The 13,676-nt window shown below is 34.6% G+C and overlaps 1 protein-coding gene and 1 long non-coding RNA gene across 2 annotated transcripts in view; one reads left to right on the forward strand and one right to left on the reverse strand.

The window, feature by feature from the left end:
* On the forward strand, positions 1 to 9,381 carry LOC111700843 (uncharacterized). The gene is made up of 3 exons (XR_002765062.1): positions 1 to 38; positions 3,620 to 3,622; positions 9,370 to 9,381. It is a non-coding gene; the product is annotated as an uncharacterized LOC111700843 (long non-coding RNA).
* LOC111700840 (vacuolar protein sorting-associated protein 8 homolog) overlaps positions 35 to 13,676 on the reverse strand; it is a 20,242-nt gene continuing 6,600 nt past the window's right edge. The window contains exons 7-26 of the mRNA XM_023471896.1: positions 13,067 to 13,366; positions 12,323 to 12,444; positions 12,190 to 12,243; positions 10,526 to 10,654; positions 9,984 to 10,059; positions 8,733 to 8,858; positions 8,131 to 8,384; positions 7,874 to 8,007; positions 6,973 to 7,063; positions 6,245 to 6,394; positions 5,515 to 5,595; positions 4,944 to 5,002; positions 4,318 to 4,387; positions 4,079 to 4,136; positions 3,510 to 3,550; positions 3,126 to 3,207; positions 2,652 to 2,838; positions 1,771 to 2,233; positions 960 to 1,423; positions 35 to 816 (exon numbers count right to left, since the gene is read on the reverse strand). Of these exons, the coding sequence (XP_023327664.1) occupies positions 315 to 816; positions 960 to 1,423; positions 1,771 to 2,233; positions 2,652 to 2,838; positions 3,126 to 3,207; positions 3,510 to 3,550; positions 4,079 to 4,136; positions 4,318 to 4,387; positions 4,944 to 5,002; positions 5,515 to 5,595; positions 6,245 to 6,394; positions 6,973 to 7,063; positions 7,874 to 8,007; positions 8,131 to 8,384; positions 8,733 to 8,858; positions 9,984 to 10,059; positions 10,526 to 10,654; positions 12,190 to 12,243; positions 12,323 to 12,444; positions 13,067 to 13,366 (3,443 nt within the window). The 3' untranslated portion in view covers positions 35 to 314. The remainder of the gene's footprint in view (positions 817 to 959; positions 1,424 to 1,770; positions 2,234 to 2,651; positions 2,839 to 3,125; positions 3,208 to 3,509; positions 3,551 to 4,078; positions 4,137 to 4,317; positions 4,388 to 4,943; positions 5,003 to 5,514; positions 5,596 to 6,244; positions 6,395 to 6,972; positions 7,064 to 7,873; positions 8,008 to 8,130; positions 8,385 to 8,732; positions 8,859 to 9,983; positions 10,060 to 10,525; positions 10,655 to 12,189; positions 12,244 to 12,322; positions 12,445 to 13,066; positions 13,367 to 13,676) is intronic.

Consider the following 13,676-nt stretch of genomic DNA (forward strand, 5'->3'; position numbering starts at 1 on the left):
ACTTTTTCTGAATTTTCCGCCATTTTTACCCAGATTCTGTAACATGACTAGATGTTATAAATATGAGATGATATGGACAGAAACAAAGTAAACAAAATTCGAATGACACGATTTTTTATCCGGGAAAAACTGGAAAATATTTACTATAGGATAATCACAGATTAATGTATCACAAAATTAAATAATTAAAAAATAACTAAATAATTAAAACAAAACAAAATTCATCTCTTATTAATAAAAGTAAACTATGGGTTTCAAGGAATGTTTAAATAAGGAACTTAGTAGTTTTCTAGAATCAGCTGCACGACAAATTTTCAAGAGTCAGCTGCAGAATTAGTCCTCGTGGGTTTCAACTTAAGCGCAAACTTGTCCGTGTGCATGAACCCTTCTTGTTCATGATTGTTATCTATGCCCTGAATATAGTTTGTAGGTTGGTGGAACCTAGACCAGGATTTTACAGATTTCATCAGAGTTTCGTCCTCTACAATATTGACAGTTCCTCCTCCGGTTACAACTACTCTCTTCCCGGTGTCCTGTCCTCCCGGACTCGGATTGCATACGGAGCATGTCCAAACCTGCTCCCCGGAGTCGGAGAGGGTTACACCTCCGCATCTATCCGCGCACTCCACGTGGAAAGCGTGCCTGCACGTGAATACTACAGATCGAACCCTAGAACTAAGTTTATCGCCGCAGACCGGGCAGTTTAATGACCCGGAGTAAACAGCTCGAGTTCGCAACCTGACCAACCTCTTTAATCTATCGGTTCTCTCCTTCTCCAGGATTTCAATACCTGATTCCATCAGCTGCTGCTCGTATCTGAACAGTAATAGTTTACACAAGTCAGAATATTTACGGATGTTAAATTTTAACAAATCATCCCACCCCTCATCCTAAATCATTCCCACCTCCTTTATTTTAGGAATTTAGGTAATTAGTTCAAACTAATGAAAAATGCACACCTGAAGGTTTCGGTGAGCTCCATGAGCATCTGCTTGAGGTCCGACCACTTCCCTGAACTAGAGGTTGGGTTAGAGAGGACGAGAGATACAACCTTCTTGTGTCCAACATGCCCCAACATAGACGAGATCACGTGACGTATCATTTCTCTCCATGGTTCAGGATTACTCATGTTCTCCAGGTGTTTGCCAAGAGTGTCGAGGAGGGTGGTCCACAAACTGTCTCTCTCCTCCTCCTCCAACCTACCAGATACACGCTGGCAGAACTGGATCACACCCAGCAGACACGTATTGATCTCAACAATCCTCAGCTCCGCGTCAGGATCATATTGGGATACAAAACTCTGGATCTTGTTCTCCAGCTGTTCCTGGAGAAGGTTGAATCCGTCCTGAAACCTATTCTCTGTCTCAAGTAGATAAACTCTTCCCTCGAGGTTATTGTACTTCTCAAACAAGGACATCACAACCTAAATAAGATTAACTAATAGATTGATAAAACATGAATCGAGTAATACATAGATAGATTTATTTATCGATTCTTAATAATAAATAGATAGATTTATTAATGGATTCTTTATAATAAATAGATAGATTTATTAATCGATTTTTTGATTTGTTAAATCACCCCCTCCCCCTCCGGGGAAACAGTATTGATTTGTTAGCAATATGGGTTTGGAAATTAGACTTCAAATAGCAAAATATTTTTCCCCCTAAAATTGAAACCTTGACAAATATTGCTTAGCTTCCACACAAAACATTAAAAAAATGATTGGACAAAAAGAAACATTTGTGGAAGGAAGAAAAGAAAACTTACCTCAGATCTATAATTCTCTTTAGATTTGACATACTGAAGCACGGACTGATGGGAAGACTGGCAAAGTATCTCTATATACTCCTCAAACAGTTCAACCCTGAAAACATCCTCCATCCTTCTCCGAGGAGAACCAGGTTCCGCCAGCTCATACAGCTCCAGGAGGTTGGAGAGGAACTCTGGATACTCAGGTTCTCCACGAACCTTCTCCAACACTTCAGGAACAGTTTGAGGGATAAACTGGAACACAACTGTCCCTGTTTTCTTGACGTCTGTGTGGAAAAGGTCTAGGAAACTGGAGAGGATCTCCTGCTCCACTTCCTTCCTGTTCTCCTCAGAGAACTTGCTCTCTGTGAACACAGACTTGATGAAGGTGAAGGATTGGTTTCGTCTCAAGGTGTCTTTAATAATACAGCTGAGAACCTTGGGATAGTTTTCTTGCTCCAGGTAGATCTGTTTCAGCACCCTGATATATCATTTAATTACTTTTACCATTGTAGACAAATGCCATCCCCAACTCCAAAAAGAACAAGATAATTTACAAACTTTAAATTAATGGTTGACATCTAAATATTTTCTTCATTTTCTTTTTATCAGTAAATTTAGTAAGTTTAAAATACAAATTTTAGATTGAAATAATTCATAAATTGCCATCTTTTCATGAAGGGTCACTTGATATTCGTTTAGTTTAAATAAACAACAATTAGTTAACAGTGATTTCATATACCCGGCCTCCCTAAATATTACGTTACGCAGGAAATTCAGAACTTTTGCAATTTTTAAATCTTTTTATTGTCAATTGACATGATAAAACTAGTTTATAACAGTCCTAAGAAGTAAAAAAAATTCTAGGATACTTTAGAACAATTGAAGATTGAGTGTACCTGTAGAAACCAACTGCTTGGCAGGCCCTCTGTAGTTCCCCAGGGTTGAACAGATCCCGACCACCAGCACCGAGCATTTCGAGCAGCGCGTCTTCACGCTCCTCGCGGTGCGCGCTTTCGTTAGGCGCAGCAAGCACTCCGAGCACGCTTGTAAACAAGTCACGTGATATAGATAAACAGCTGTCTCCTTTAAAAAAATTCATGAGAAAAAGGGATAGTTCACAAGTTTGAAAATGCAAACAATATACCAATATTAGGAAATTTTAACTACATGTGCATATCTCGAACACTTTTTTTTTCACATGAAACACGGTTTGTTTACTAGAATAATGACGTTTTGACGATCCAACTCAAGCATATCTTGTACTGCTATCTATTGTTTTCTCAAGAATAAGATTGTCACAAATAAGACTACTTAATAAAATTATTGCCACAGGAGCTCCAGTTTGAATTTTGAAGAAAATGCCGTCTCACCTTGGGAGATTTGTCGTGCTAGAAAAGTAAAAAGAAATCCAATTTCTGTTGGTGAAAAAGGACTCTCATCCTTCACCATAACCTGAAAGAACGCAAAATAGTTAAGGAGAATGTTTTAAAAATTCGGACTTCAGAGGGGCGTAATTTTAATGTTATACTTAATGATGTGAAACAGGAACTATTCTATACGTTATGTATCTTTAAAATATAAATGCTTCATTAATTAATTACACAGTTATGATAGAATAAAAATTTGAATTCTATGATCACTTTTTCAATAAAATTGTCTAAGTGTAAGTCAATAAGCAATAGCGTTACAATGTCAAATTATCAATGTCAGAATTTTTCCTTGAATCCCAAACTTGAAAGAATAAAATAATCTACCTGAAGAAGAATATCAACAAGTCTCTGCTTCTGACTTTTACCTACAAATATTTAGAAATAAATTAATAATGTCGACTAAGAACCTTAATCTGATTTAAATAAAAATTTAGCTTGTCTGTCTATGTGTATCCAATAAAAGTAAAAATGGCTGAGTCGATCTGGCCTAAACAAAAGGTTTTGAAAAAATTGAAACATTTTGTTTTTTTTAAAATCCAGAAATGATAGTAGAAAATCTGCGATTTAAAGAAAAAAAATGAGTTGAAAAGCAACATTTAGAGCTAAAATTGTTCCTAGAAAAAAAGATCTAGAAGAGCCATGAAGCTTAATATTTAAAAAACCACCTTCCTCATCGCAAGGGTTACCGTTGATTGAGGTAAACAAAGTATTTTTGGGGGAATTTTTTCATAATAAACTTAAGGAGAATGTGGCGGTTATACACTGCATGTCTACCTTTAATTGAGGGATCAAACATTGGATATTGAAATCAAGTGTTAAAGATCAAGGGTACGAAAAAGCTCTGATTAAGATGAAGAAAAAGGTTAAACCCTCTGCTGATAAATTTTACTAACCTAATTCTGTTCTGTATTCTGCCTCATCAAATGCTATAGAGAGAACGTTTAAAAATGCCTGAAAAAAAAGTAAAATTTTAGGTAATGAGACTTCCGTTTTTAAAATATTTGTTACTGAACAAACAAATTTCTTCTATAAAAAATAAAAATGTATTTAGTGACAGCCCCCCTCCCCCCTTCTTTGGGTCTAAAAAGATAAAAAAGGTGTTTTCATCCAAAAAAAATTCAAATGGTTGAACCTGAGTATTAAAGAAGAGAAGGGTATGAAGATGAGGATAAGGAGGTTCAGATCCTTCAGACTTAATCGTTCTAATCAAATACATTCAATAAACAAGGATCAATCAATCAATCAATCAATAAATCAATCAAATAATAATCACAACAGGCAAATAATATTATAATGTTGATGATAATGGTTATGTTGAAAAAATGTTTCTGTAAAGGATGTTACTGAAAATAATGATAATATTGATGAGACTGATGAATTATATGATGATAATAGTAATAATAATAATAATAATAATAATAATAATAGTGATGATGATGACGACAAGATGCCAATGATGATAATGATAACAATAAAATATTGATAATATTAGTAATGATGATAACGATAACAAAAATATTAAATTAATAATAATGATAACATTGATGACAATCATAATGATATTTAAAATTATAATATTAATAAAAATGATAATATTTGTAATATGATAAAAATACTGCAATCAAAAAAATAGTTAAAAATAATAGTAATAATTTTGATAACGATAACGATGAAGATAATATGAAATTCAAAATGATTCAAAATGATAATAATAATAATAATAATAAAAATAATGATGATACTAGAATAATACACTACCTGGAATGAAGGAGGGTGATGGTACTGTAAATATCATATTTAACTTGTTTAACTCTGTCCTAAACCCGAATATTGAACATCAATAAAAAATAAATAAAACTGTGGAATAGAAAGACGATATTTTTTCATATCCATAACGCTACTATGGTTGAATGGCTACAGCACCAACGATATATTAGAAATCTTGTGAGCTTATGATGCTGTCAAAGAGCATGTAGTTTTACCAGTTGCTTGAAAAAAAATTTATGAAGTGAAATGGATCTATGTCAACTGCACAATTATTGTAAATCATTTTCTTTGGACTTGAAGGGTCTCACTGTTTAAAACCTAAGTTTTGAAAGGGAAAGACAGTAAAACCAGACTAAGTTAGAATGGCGAAACGATTCAAAACATGAAATAGAACCAAGCAATGTTGCTACAAACTTTTACATGAACGAGTTAAACTTTTAAATGAATGATAGGGTCATCTTTCCGATAAGGGTTTTACATACTCCGTCCATTAAAAAGGTCATAACTTCAAGTTACATCTTGCTTAAAGAAAAAAACTTATATAAACGTATGCTAAGGTTTCCTGAGGTATATTTCCAAATGGATAAGCTCGTCCCGCCAAACAACAGCTGATATAAACCAACAGTTTGTTCCCAACATCAATCTAAACAAACAACAGCTGATATAAACCAACAGTTTGTTCCCAACATCAATCTAAACAAACAACAGCTGATATACACCAACAGTTTGTTCCCAACATCATTCTAAACAACAACAGCTGATATACACCATTCCCAAAATCAATCTAAACAAACAACAGCTGATATACACCAACAGTTTGTTCCCAACATCAATCTAAACAAACAACAGCTGATATAAACCAACAGTTTGTTCCCAACATCAATCTAAACAAACAACAGCTGATAAACACCAACAGTTTATTCCCAACATCAATCTAAACAAACAACAGCTGATATACACCAACAGTTTGTTCCCAACATCAATCTAAACAAACAACAGCTGATATATACAAACAGCTTGTTCCTAACATCAATATAAAAAAATAACAGGCAACAGCTGATATTATAAACCAACTGTCAATTTCTTCTAATATCCAATTATATTTATTTTATCTTGAATTTTGTAGTACATACAATATATACGTACAATGTACATAAACTGTATTCTTAAACATTCGTAAATGACATTTTGGAACCCAATATACGTATTCTACTTATTAATTCAAACGGAATTGCTGAAGGTATCCTGGAATATAAAGTAAACAATATTTATATCACATGGTACTCTTATACCTGTTGTTGTGTGAGAGGGTCTCCTGTTTCCTGGGCTTTCCTCAATTCCTCCAACATCTTCTCCGTGGGGGAGATGTAGTCCAGAATGGCGTTGTTGTGGATGTAGATGATTGCGTCGTAAAGACAATGCCGCTCACACACAAGCATTATCTGAAGAGAAAAATGTAAGAAAATAAAATAAGAAATTAATAAGTTAAAATGACTACTTCGGATTGTTTTTTGATCGAGGCAGAAAAGAACGAAAAATAAATGTAAAAACCTGGGTTTAGTAAAAGATCTTAACATTTTCGTCAGTGGTAAATGTTAAATTCGGAAAATAATTCGGCTTCCCCCCTTTGAATTCAGTTCAAATCAAATAAAATCAAAAAGCTATGGATGGTCCAACAGCTCCTTGATCTAATCGGGGTTTGTCATCACATTCTTTACAGATCAAGGCTTTTAAGCTTTACATAGTTAAAGCCTATCATTGGACTTGCGACCAAATTTGAGCAATCTTAATCTAAGCAACAATGAGGAAGAAATCGTCTTATTTCTTTCTAAAAATGTATAATTTGGTCAATTTCCCTCCTTCCTCTGCTGCAAAATTCCGCAATTCACTTTAATAGGGAACTAAACAAGGGCATCTTTTACATTATTACTCAAACTAAGTATGACAGGGTACAGATGTAAATCGGGAACGCAACTCTTTAAATTTCGTGAACAGTCTCTTTAAATCTGAGCCATTTTACCTGATGAATATCTAAACACATAACTGAGAGATGTGTAATACAGGCCTCAAGTTCTTGGAACTTCTCACGCTTCTCGTAGTGATCAACAAACCTAAACATGATTTAGTAGAGATCAACAAACCTAAACATGATTTCGTAGTGATCAACAAACCTAAACATGATTTCGTAGCGATCAACAAACCTAAACATGATTTCGTAGTGATCAACAAACCTAAACGTGATCTCGTAGTGATCAACAAACCTAAATATGATTTCGTAGTGATCAACAAACCTAAATATGATTTCGTAGTGATCAACAAACCTAAATATGATTCCGTAGTGATCAACAAACCTAAACATGAACCCGTAGTGATCAACAAACCTAAACATGATTTCGTAGTGATCAACAAACCTAAACATGATCTCGTAGTGATCAACAAACCTAAATATAATTTCGTAGTGATCAACAAACCTAAATATAATTCCGTAGTGATCAACAAACCTAAACATGATTCTGGTAGTGATCAACAAACCTAGACATGATCTGATTCTGGTAGTGATCAACAAACCTAAACATGATCTGATTCTGGTAGTGATCAATAAACCTAAACATGATCTGATTCTGGTAGTGATCAATAAACCTGTACAACAGGTTATTTGTTAACTCTTGAAGGGACTGAATGGTAATTGTGTAGACCTTCTATTTAAAGAGGGACTTGCCCAATTCCATTCAAACTTTTATCTGATCAAAAATGTTTAATTCTAACATTTGCTGCAATTTATTATAAAGCAGAAATGCGCATTTCACTTTGAAGAGAAACCACAATGGCAAATTATAATTATAATTGAGAAAATTATGGATATCTCATGCATTCCTAATCTGACAAAGGATTTCAGGAAACCAATGCTATTATTAAACTACCTCTGAAGGATTGAGGTTGGGATAACATCTAGCTGGTCGCTGAGTATATAGGGTTCCAGGTTCTCCAGGAACACGGCGCAGGAGAACGGGTCCTGCTGGAAAGTGTTCCATACCCGGTCAAAGAGAAACTCCGCCTTTTAAGGGGTAAATTATGTATGATACAAAATTCCGTTTTACGTTTATTTTTAATCGATTCCCTCCCAATATTACTTCCCCCCCCCCTCTTCTCCAATATCTCAAACATAATGAGTCCCTGCCTTGTTTAGTTTAATACAGATGCTGATACACGGAGGAACTATATCGTTAAAATACTTAGTCAGGGTTGCCATCCCACCCTCTTCTGGAAAATTCTTCGTCAGGGACAGATCCAGAAACTTCTTGAGAATTCCCATTAATCGAAGAGTGATGTGTGCTCGCTTTCTATCCGTGGAGCCTCGAAGCCCAACCAAGGATTTACCGGGATCCTCGAACATTTCGAACCCGAGCTGAAGCGCTTCAATGAATTTGTTATCTAGAACAATTTTTGTTAAATTGAGAAACATAACTTTTAAATTTATAAAAAGGTTTGATGAAAAATCCAAGGTTGGAATTGCAAGCTAAGTTGCGGAAAACATGCGTCTTTTACTTCATTATAAATTTTCTCAAAGAAAGTGAAGAACAATTTTCCTTCGTAATTTTAAGGCTTTTGTGAGGGACAATTTTATTGTTTGACCTACAAAATGTACGTGTTTTCACAATTGTGACTTAACATGACAGAAAACATTGATATAGAAAGTTTTTTAAAATTAGAAAAAAGGGGGAGGGGCGGGGGCGAAATGATGAATTTTAAATGAAATATTTACCACTATATAGTATATACCTTTAACAAGATGATCTAATCTCTCGGACCAGGTTCTGAGGATAAGAGCATGGAAAGTTTTCTTCCCAAGAACCAGGATCTGATTTGTAAACACAGTGTTGGATCCATACACAGCCATTTCTCCAGCTAAATATTATTAAAATCTTCATTTGATAAATAAAGGACAATGATATGAGGGGGTGATCATAAACCATTTTTATGACCTTTTTTATAAACTCAAACTTGAGTTTCATTTTATGAATGGATAAATGTTTTTAAAGAACTGTAGATAAGTTTTATAAATGCCAAAAGTTTAAACACTACTTTCAGAATACAGTAGGTTAGTTGCTCCCTTCTAACTTGAATTAATGCCTCTTTCTCCAGGTTTATAAACCTCCGTTAAATAAATATTCACATGGAAACTTTTACACCATGTTGCTTGATTCTCTTCTAACAGATGGTTTATATAATATGTAATATGTATATATTCGTTGTGATAATTGTAACTCCTCCCACAAAGTTCTGTGCCTTTCTCCATGCACAGAACCAGGTGATTAATTATGAACATTCAATGTTGAGCTTGAATAATATCCTAAAATCTCAACAATCCACTTCAACATAATTCTCATTTTTGTTTCTGTCTTCCAGTTGCTGGAAGCTAGAAGTGAATTTGCGACTAGACTAATATCTTGTGAAGTGTTAGAGGTATAAGTTGTTCTTGTGGTATAATTTTCATTAAGGATATCAAAGTTTTTTTTTAGCTATAGTTTCAGAAAGTAGTGTGCCTCTTATGTCTTGGTTAGCTTCAGAGAACCATAGTTCATGGTAAGCGTTGAAATCTCCTATTATTAAAGATGTATTTTTGAGATTGTCCCTGATGTTGTTTGGAGGTGGGAAGTACGTTTGTTGACAACTGCTTTGAGGTGGTATGTAAATGTTTCTTATCATGAGTTGACCGTCTTTGTCAGGGCATTGTGAAGTTGGTGTTGCAACGATAGAGGAGCGGCGTAGACGCGACCAACAAATCGGCCAACTTGAAATGAAATGAAAAAGATCGTGCAAGAACCCCAATGTGGGATCCCCAGACCGACATCCGAGAGAGGGTCTCAGTCAGGTGCTGATTCCCCCAACTAGGTTCGAACAGAATATTGCAGGGCTCATGGCCACATTGCCCCCTCTCCCTCATTCTACTATGATTATTTTTCAGGGAAGTAATTCATTTTCTGTCTTGCCCCCCTTATTTATGTCCCCTTTCCAAGGTTCTAAAAATACCTAAAGAGAAAGCTGCTGACACATTTCCACCATTAGCTAACCCCTTGAAGAACTGGGCCTGGTACACAATCTCAGCCTATTAAGAAAGTACATTTTATCAAAGAAAACAAAATGGTAAAAAATTATTTCACATTTCAAAAGTAGGAACAAAATATTTGAGTTATATGGTTAAAAGAATAAACAAAAATATCTAGGGCAGTACAATTTTTTTAAATGGTCTTAGGAATATAAAAAAGTACTCAGATCGAGATTCTGCTTTCAAATTAAGTCTCTACTAGCTTGTTAATGTTCAATGTTCATTGTTCATGGCATATTGAAAATAACACAGTAGCAAAATCATTTCCCAGAATTGATCTCAGCAAATATCATTAATTCTATTTAAACGTTTCTGTCCATGGTAGAATAAAAGAGTTATTTAGATTTAATATCTCATAGATTGAAGTAAATCTGTATGAAAGTCCGGTTCTTTTATCTGCATTTAAGAAAAATAGATCCTTAATTGTGTATCTTTTTTTTACTGGACGAACATTTTTTATTCTAACCTTGGTAAGGTCTACAGTTTCCAGGGTTTCCTTTGTTCTAACATCAACTAGATGAAACTGTTCATTCTGATCCAGTAGTCCCAGGCATCTACTGTTCATCCAGCTCACAGATAGCAGGTTATATCCTAGCTAAACATTTAGTTCACCTTGACTACAGATAACAGGTTATATACTAGCTAAACATTTAGTTAATCTAGACTACTGATAACAGGTTATATACTAGCTAAACATTTAGTTAATCTAGACTACAGATAACAGGTTATATACTAGCTAAACATTTAGTTTATCTAGACTACAGATAACAGGTTATATACTAGCTAACCATTTAGTTCATCTAGACTACAGATATCAGGTTATATACTAGCTAAACATTTAGTTAATCTAGACTACAGATAGCAGGTTAGATACTAGCTAAACATTTAGTTCATCTAAACTACAGAAAGTAGGTTATATACTAGCACAACATTTAGTTCATCTAGACTACAGATAGCAGGTTATATACTAGCTAAACATTTAGTTAATCTAGACTACAGATAGCAGGTTAGATACTAGCTAAACATTAAGTTCATCTAGACTACAGAAAGTAGGTTATATACTAGCAAAACATTTAGTTCATCTAGACTACAGATAGCAGGTTATATCCTAGCTAAACATTTAGTTCATCTAGAGGACCAGTTACATTTTGCCTTGTACACTTTCGCTTAGAAATCATTTACCAAGTACTCATTCGCCTAGAACACATTCGCCTGTAAAACATTTTGCCTAACTAACAGTTTGACTGTATTACAGTTTGCCTGTATAACTTTTTGGCCTTTACAACAGTTTGCCCATAAAACATTTAAGTGTATTTTTCGCATAAACCATGAGTTTCTTAAATCACACACAAACTTTGAAACAGGAAAACCCGCGAAATTGATTTTAAAATTCTGCAAATTTAGTCGTATTTTTTCTCTTGAAAATATGGCGGCACTTAGCAAAGCTGGAGAATCTAAAAGAGGAAAACCTTCCATTATTGATAAAAACAATTATTAATGTGTTGGAAATGGTGGCATAAAGACAGCCATCTATTGGAGATGCTCTAGAAGACAAGACAAGCCCTAGAACGGATCAAGTTTTTTGTTGAAGGATTTGAGACCACTTGAAGACAGGAGTACATACAACAAATTGCAAATGAGTTGAGCAGAGCAGCCAAGTAAATTTGTGTATTTTATCATTCTATGCAGACAAATATGATGTGATATTATGTTTTGAGAATATATTTGAAAAACCTGTTCACAAATTTTTACCAGGTGAATGTGTACCAGGCGAATGTGTACCAGGCGAATGTGTACCAGGCGAATGTGTACCAGGCGAATGTGTACTAATGTGAATGAGTACTAAGCATAAGTGTGCTAGGCTAAATGTTATGTTGGTGACCCCATCTAGACAACAGAGTACAGATAGCAGGTTGAATCCTACAGTTAATCTTGAATACTGAAGGAATACTACAATGAGACTCTTAAAGCTGTGGAACAAGACGACTGTTAACCTCAAGTTATGATTTTAAATAGTCTTAGCAACATGACACATTAAAACACCTAACACATACGATTCTTTAAATGTTGTCTTCCTGTACCGCTGTTTCATGGGTCTCACTGTATGTTACAAATAATGAACTAGAATACCTGTATAGTCTGAAGAGGTATGAAAAGTATCTTGTTGGATAAATTCACAGAAATCTAGAAACACAAATTTTAATTTAAAAAACCTTTTTTTAGAAGAGAGAATATTGATTTTATAAATTAAAACTCTATTAACCTGATAGAAATATATTTTATTTCCTCTGGCAAATGTGAGAACAGGATCACTTGTTTTGTTTGCAAACTGGTTTTGTATAACAACAAACTGCCAACAGACCAGGGGTAAACTAGCAGCATCTCCTGATAATATTTCATTTAAAGAGACTGGTGGCCAATTTACAACAGTAGCATAAATGATGGAGATATCCTTGTATTGCAATCAGAAAATTAATAAGTTTCAATTGCAATTTCTTTCTAATTAGTGACTTACGAATTTATGCAGCGGAGACAAGTTAGAAAAATTACCGAAATTATCTCTTCTTTCAAGAGAGAAAACCCTCCTTATTTAAAGAGTCAGTGATAAAATCTGGTGTGTATCTCTATCATTGGATTGTCAAATTGAGTAAAAAACAAGGGCAGACAAAAAATGAGGAAAATGAAAAACAGGAAAAAAAACACACAAAACTAAACCAAACACAAGACAAACCAAAAAAAAAACAATTCAAACCAACGAGTAGAAAAGACGAAAAAAAATACTTTGCAGGACCAAGAAATAAGACGGGAAAACAGAACGATTACAAACAAAACAAAAATCAGAAAAACAAAATCGATCAACAAATTAACAAAACAGTACAAAGTAACTTTATTTAATGCAAAACTCATTTAACAATTATCAGCAAATTATCTGCTTGTGAAGTATTGACAATAGTTTTAAATAATTAAAAGATTCAGCGACTTATAGCTGATAACATGTACAGTGTACCTGTGAGTGCAGTGGTCATGAGCACCTTTAGTCTCGGCTTGACGGTAATGATGATGATCTTGCTGATGGTGGCGAGAGCAAGGATGGAGAACATGGCTAGGGGATGATCAGGCTGCCGAGACACTCTCAGGGGCTCCATAGTACACACCTCCCCCCTGCTACCGGAGAATATACACCGGCAGGATGCTGTGGGCCCCCTGATTCCTCGGGTTAAGCTCAGCTCGAATACGGAGCCCCCAGAGTCCGCGAGGAAGGCGCTATTGTTCTCCTCAGAATATCGGAGATGCACAACAGCAGAACCTAAAAGTTACATTTTTCCTTTTAATTATAAAATGTCACTTTGGATTTTGTAATTTGCAAATGAACTAAAACTATTTCTTCTTTAGTTTTCTGGTTCATTCGCAGAAAAAGAACGAAAGAAAGAAAGTGGTCAGAATTGGAGTAAATCAGTGCTTAGGATTTATATCATTTGAATGGGAATCCTTAAATCAGCTCAGGAATATATCTCGATTTACTAATTTCTTTTACCAAAGGCATATTTCCTAAACCTTATTCTTTATTTTTCGATTAATTTTTATGCTAAAGCCACTTCAGATTTGTTGGAAGCAAA

Source organism: Eurytemora carolleeae, unplaced genomic scaffold, assembly GCF_000591075.1.
Source record: "Eurytemora carolleeae unplaced genomic scaffold, Eaff_2.0 scaffold332, whole genome shotgun sequence".
NCBI lineage: Eukaryota > Metazoa > Arthropoda > Copepoda > Calanoida > Temoridae > Eurytemora > Eurytemora carolleeae.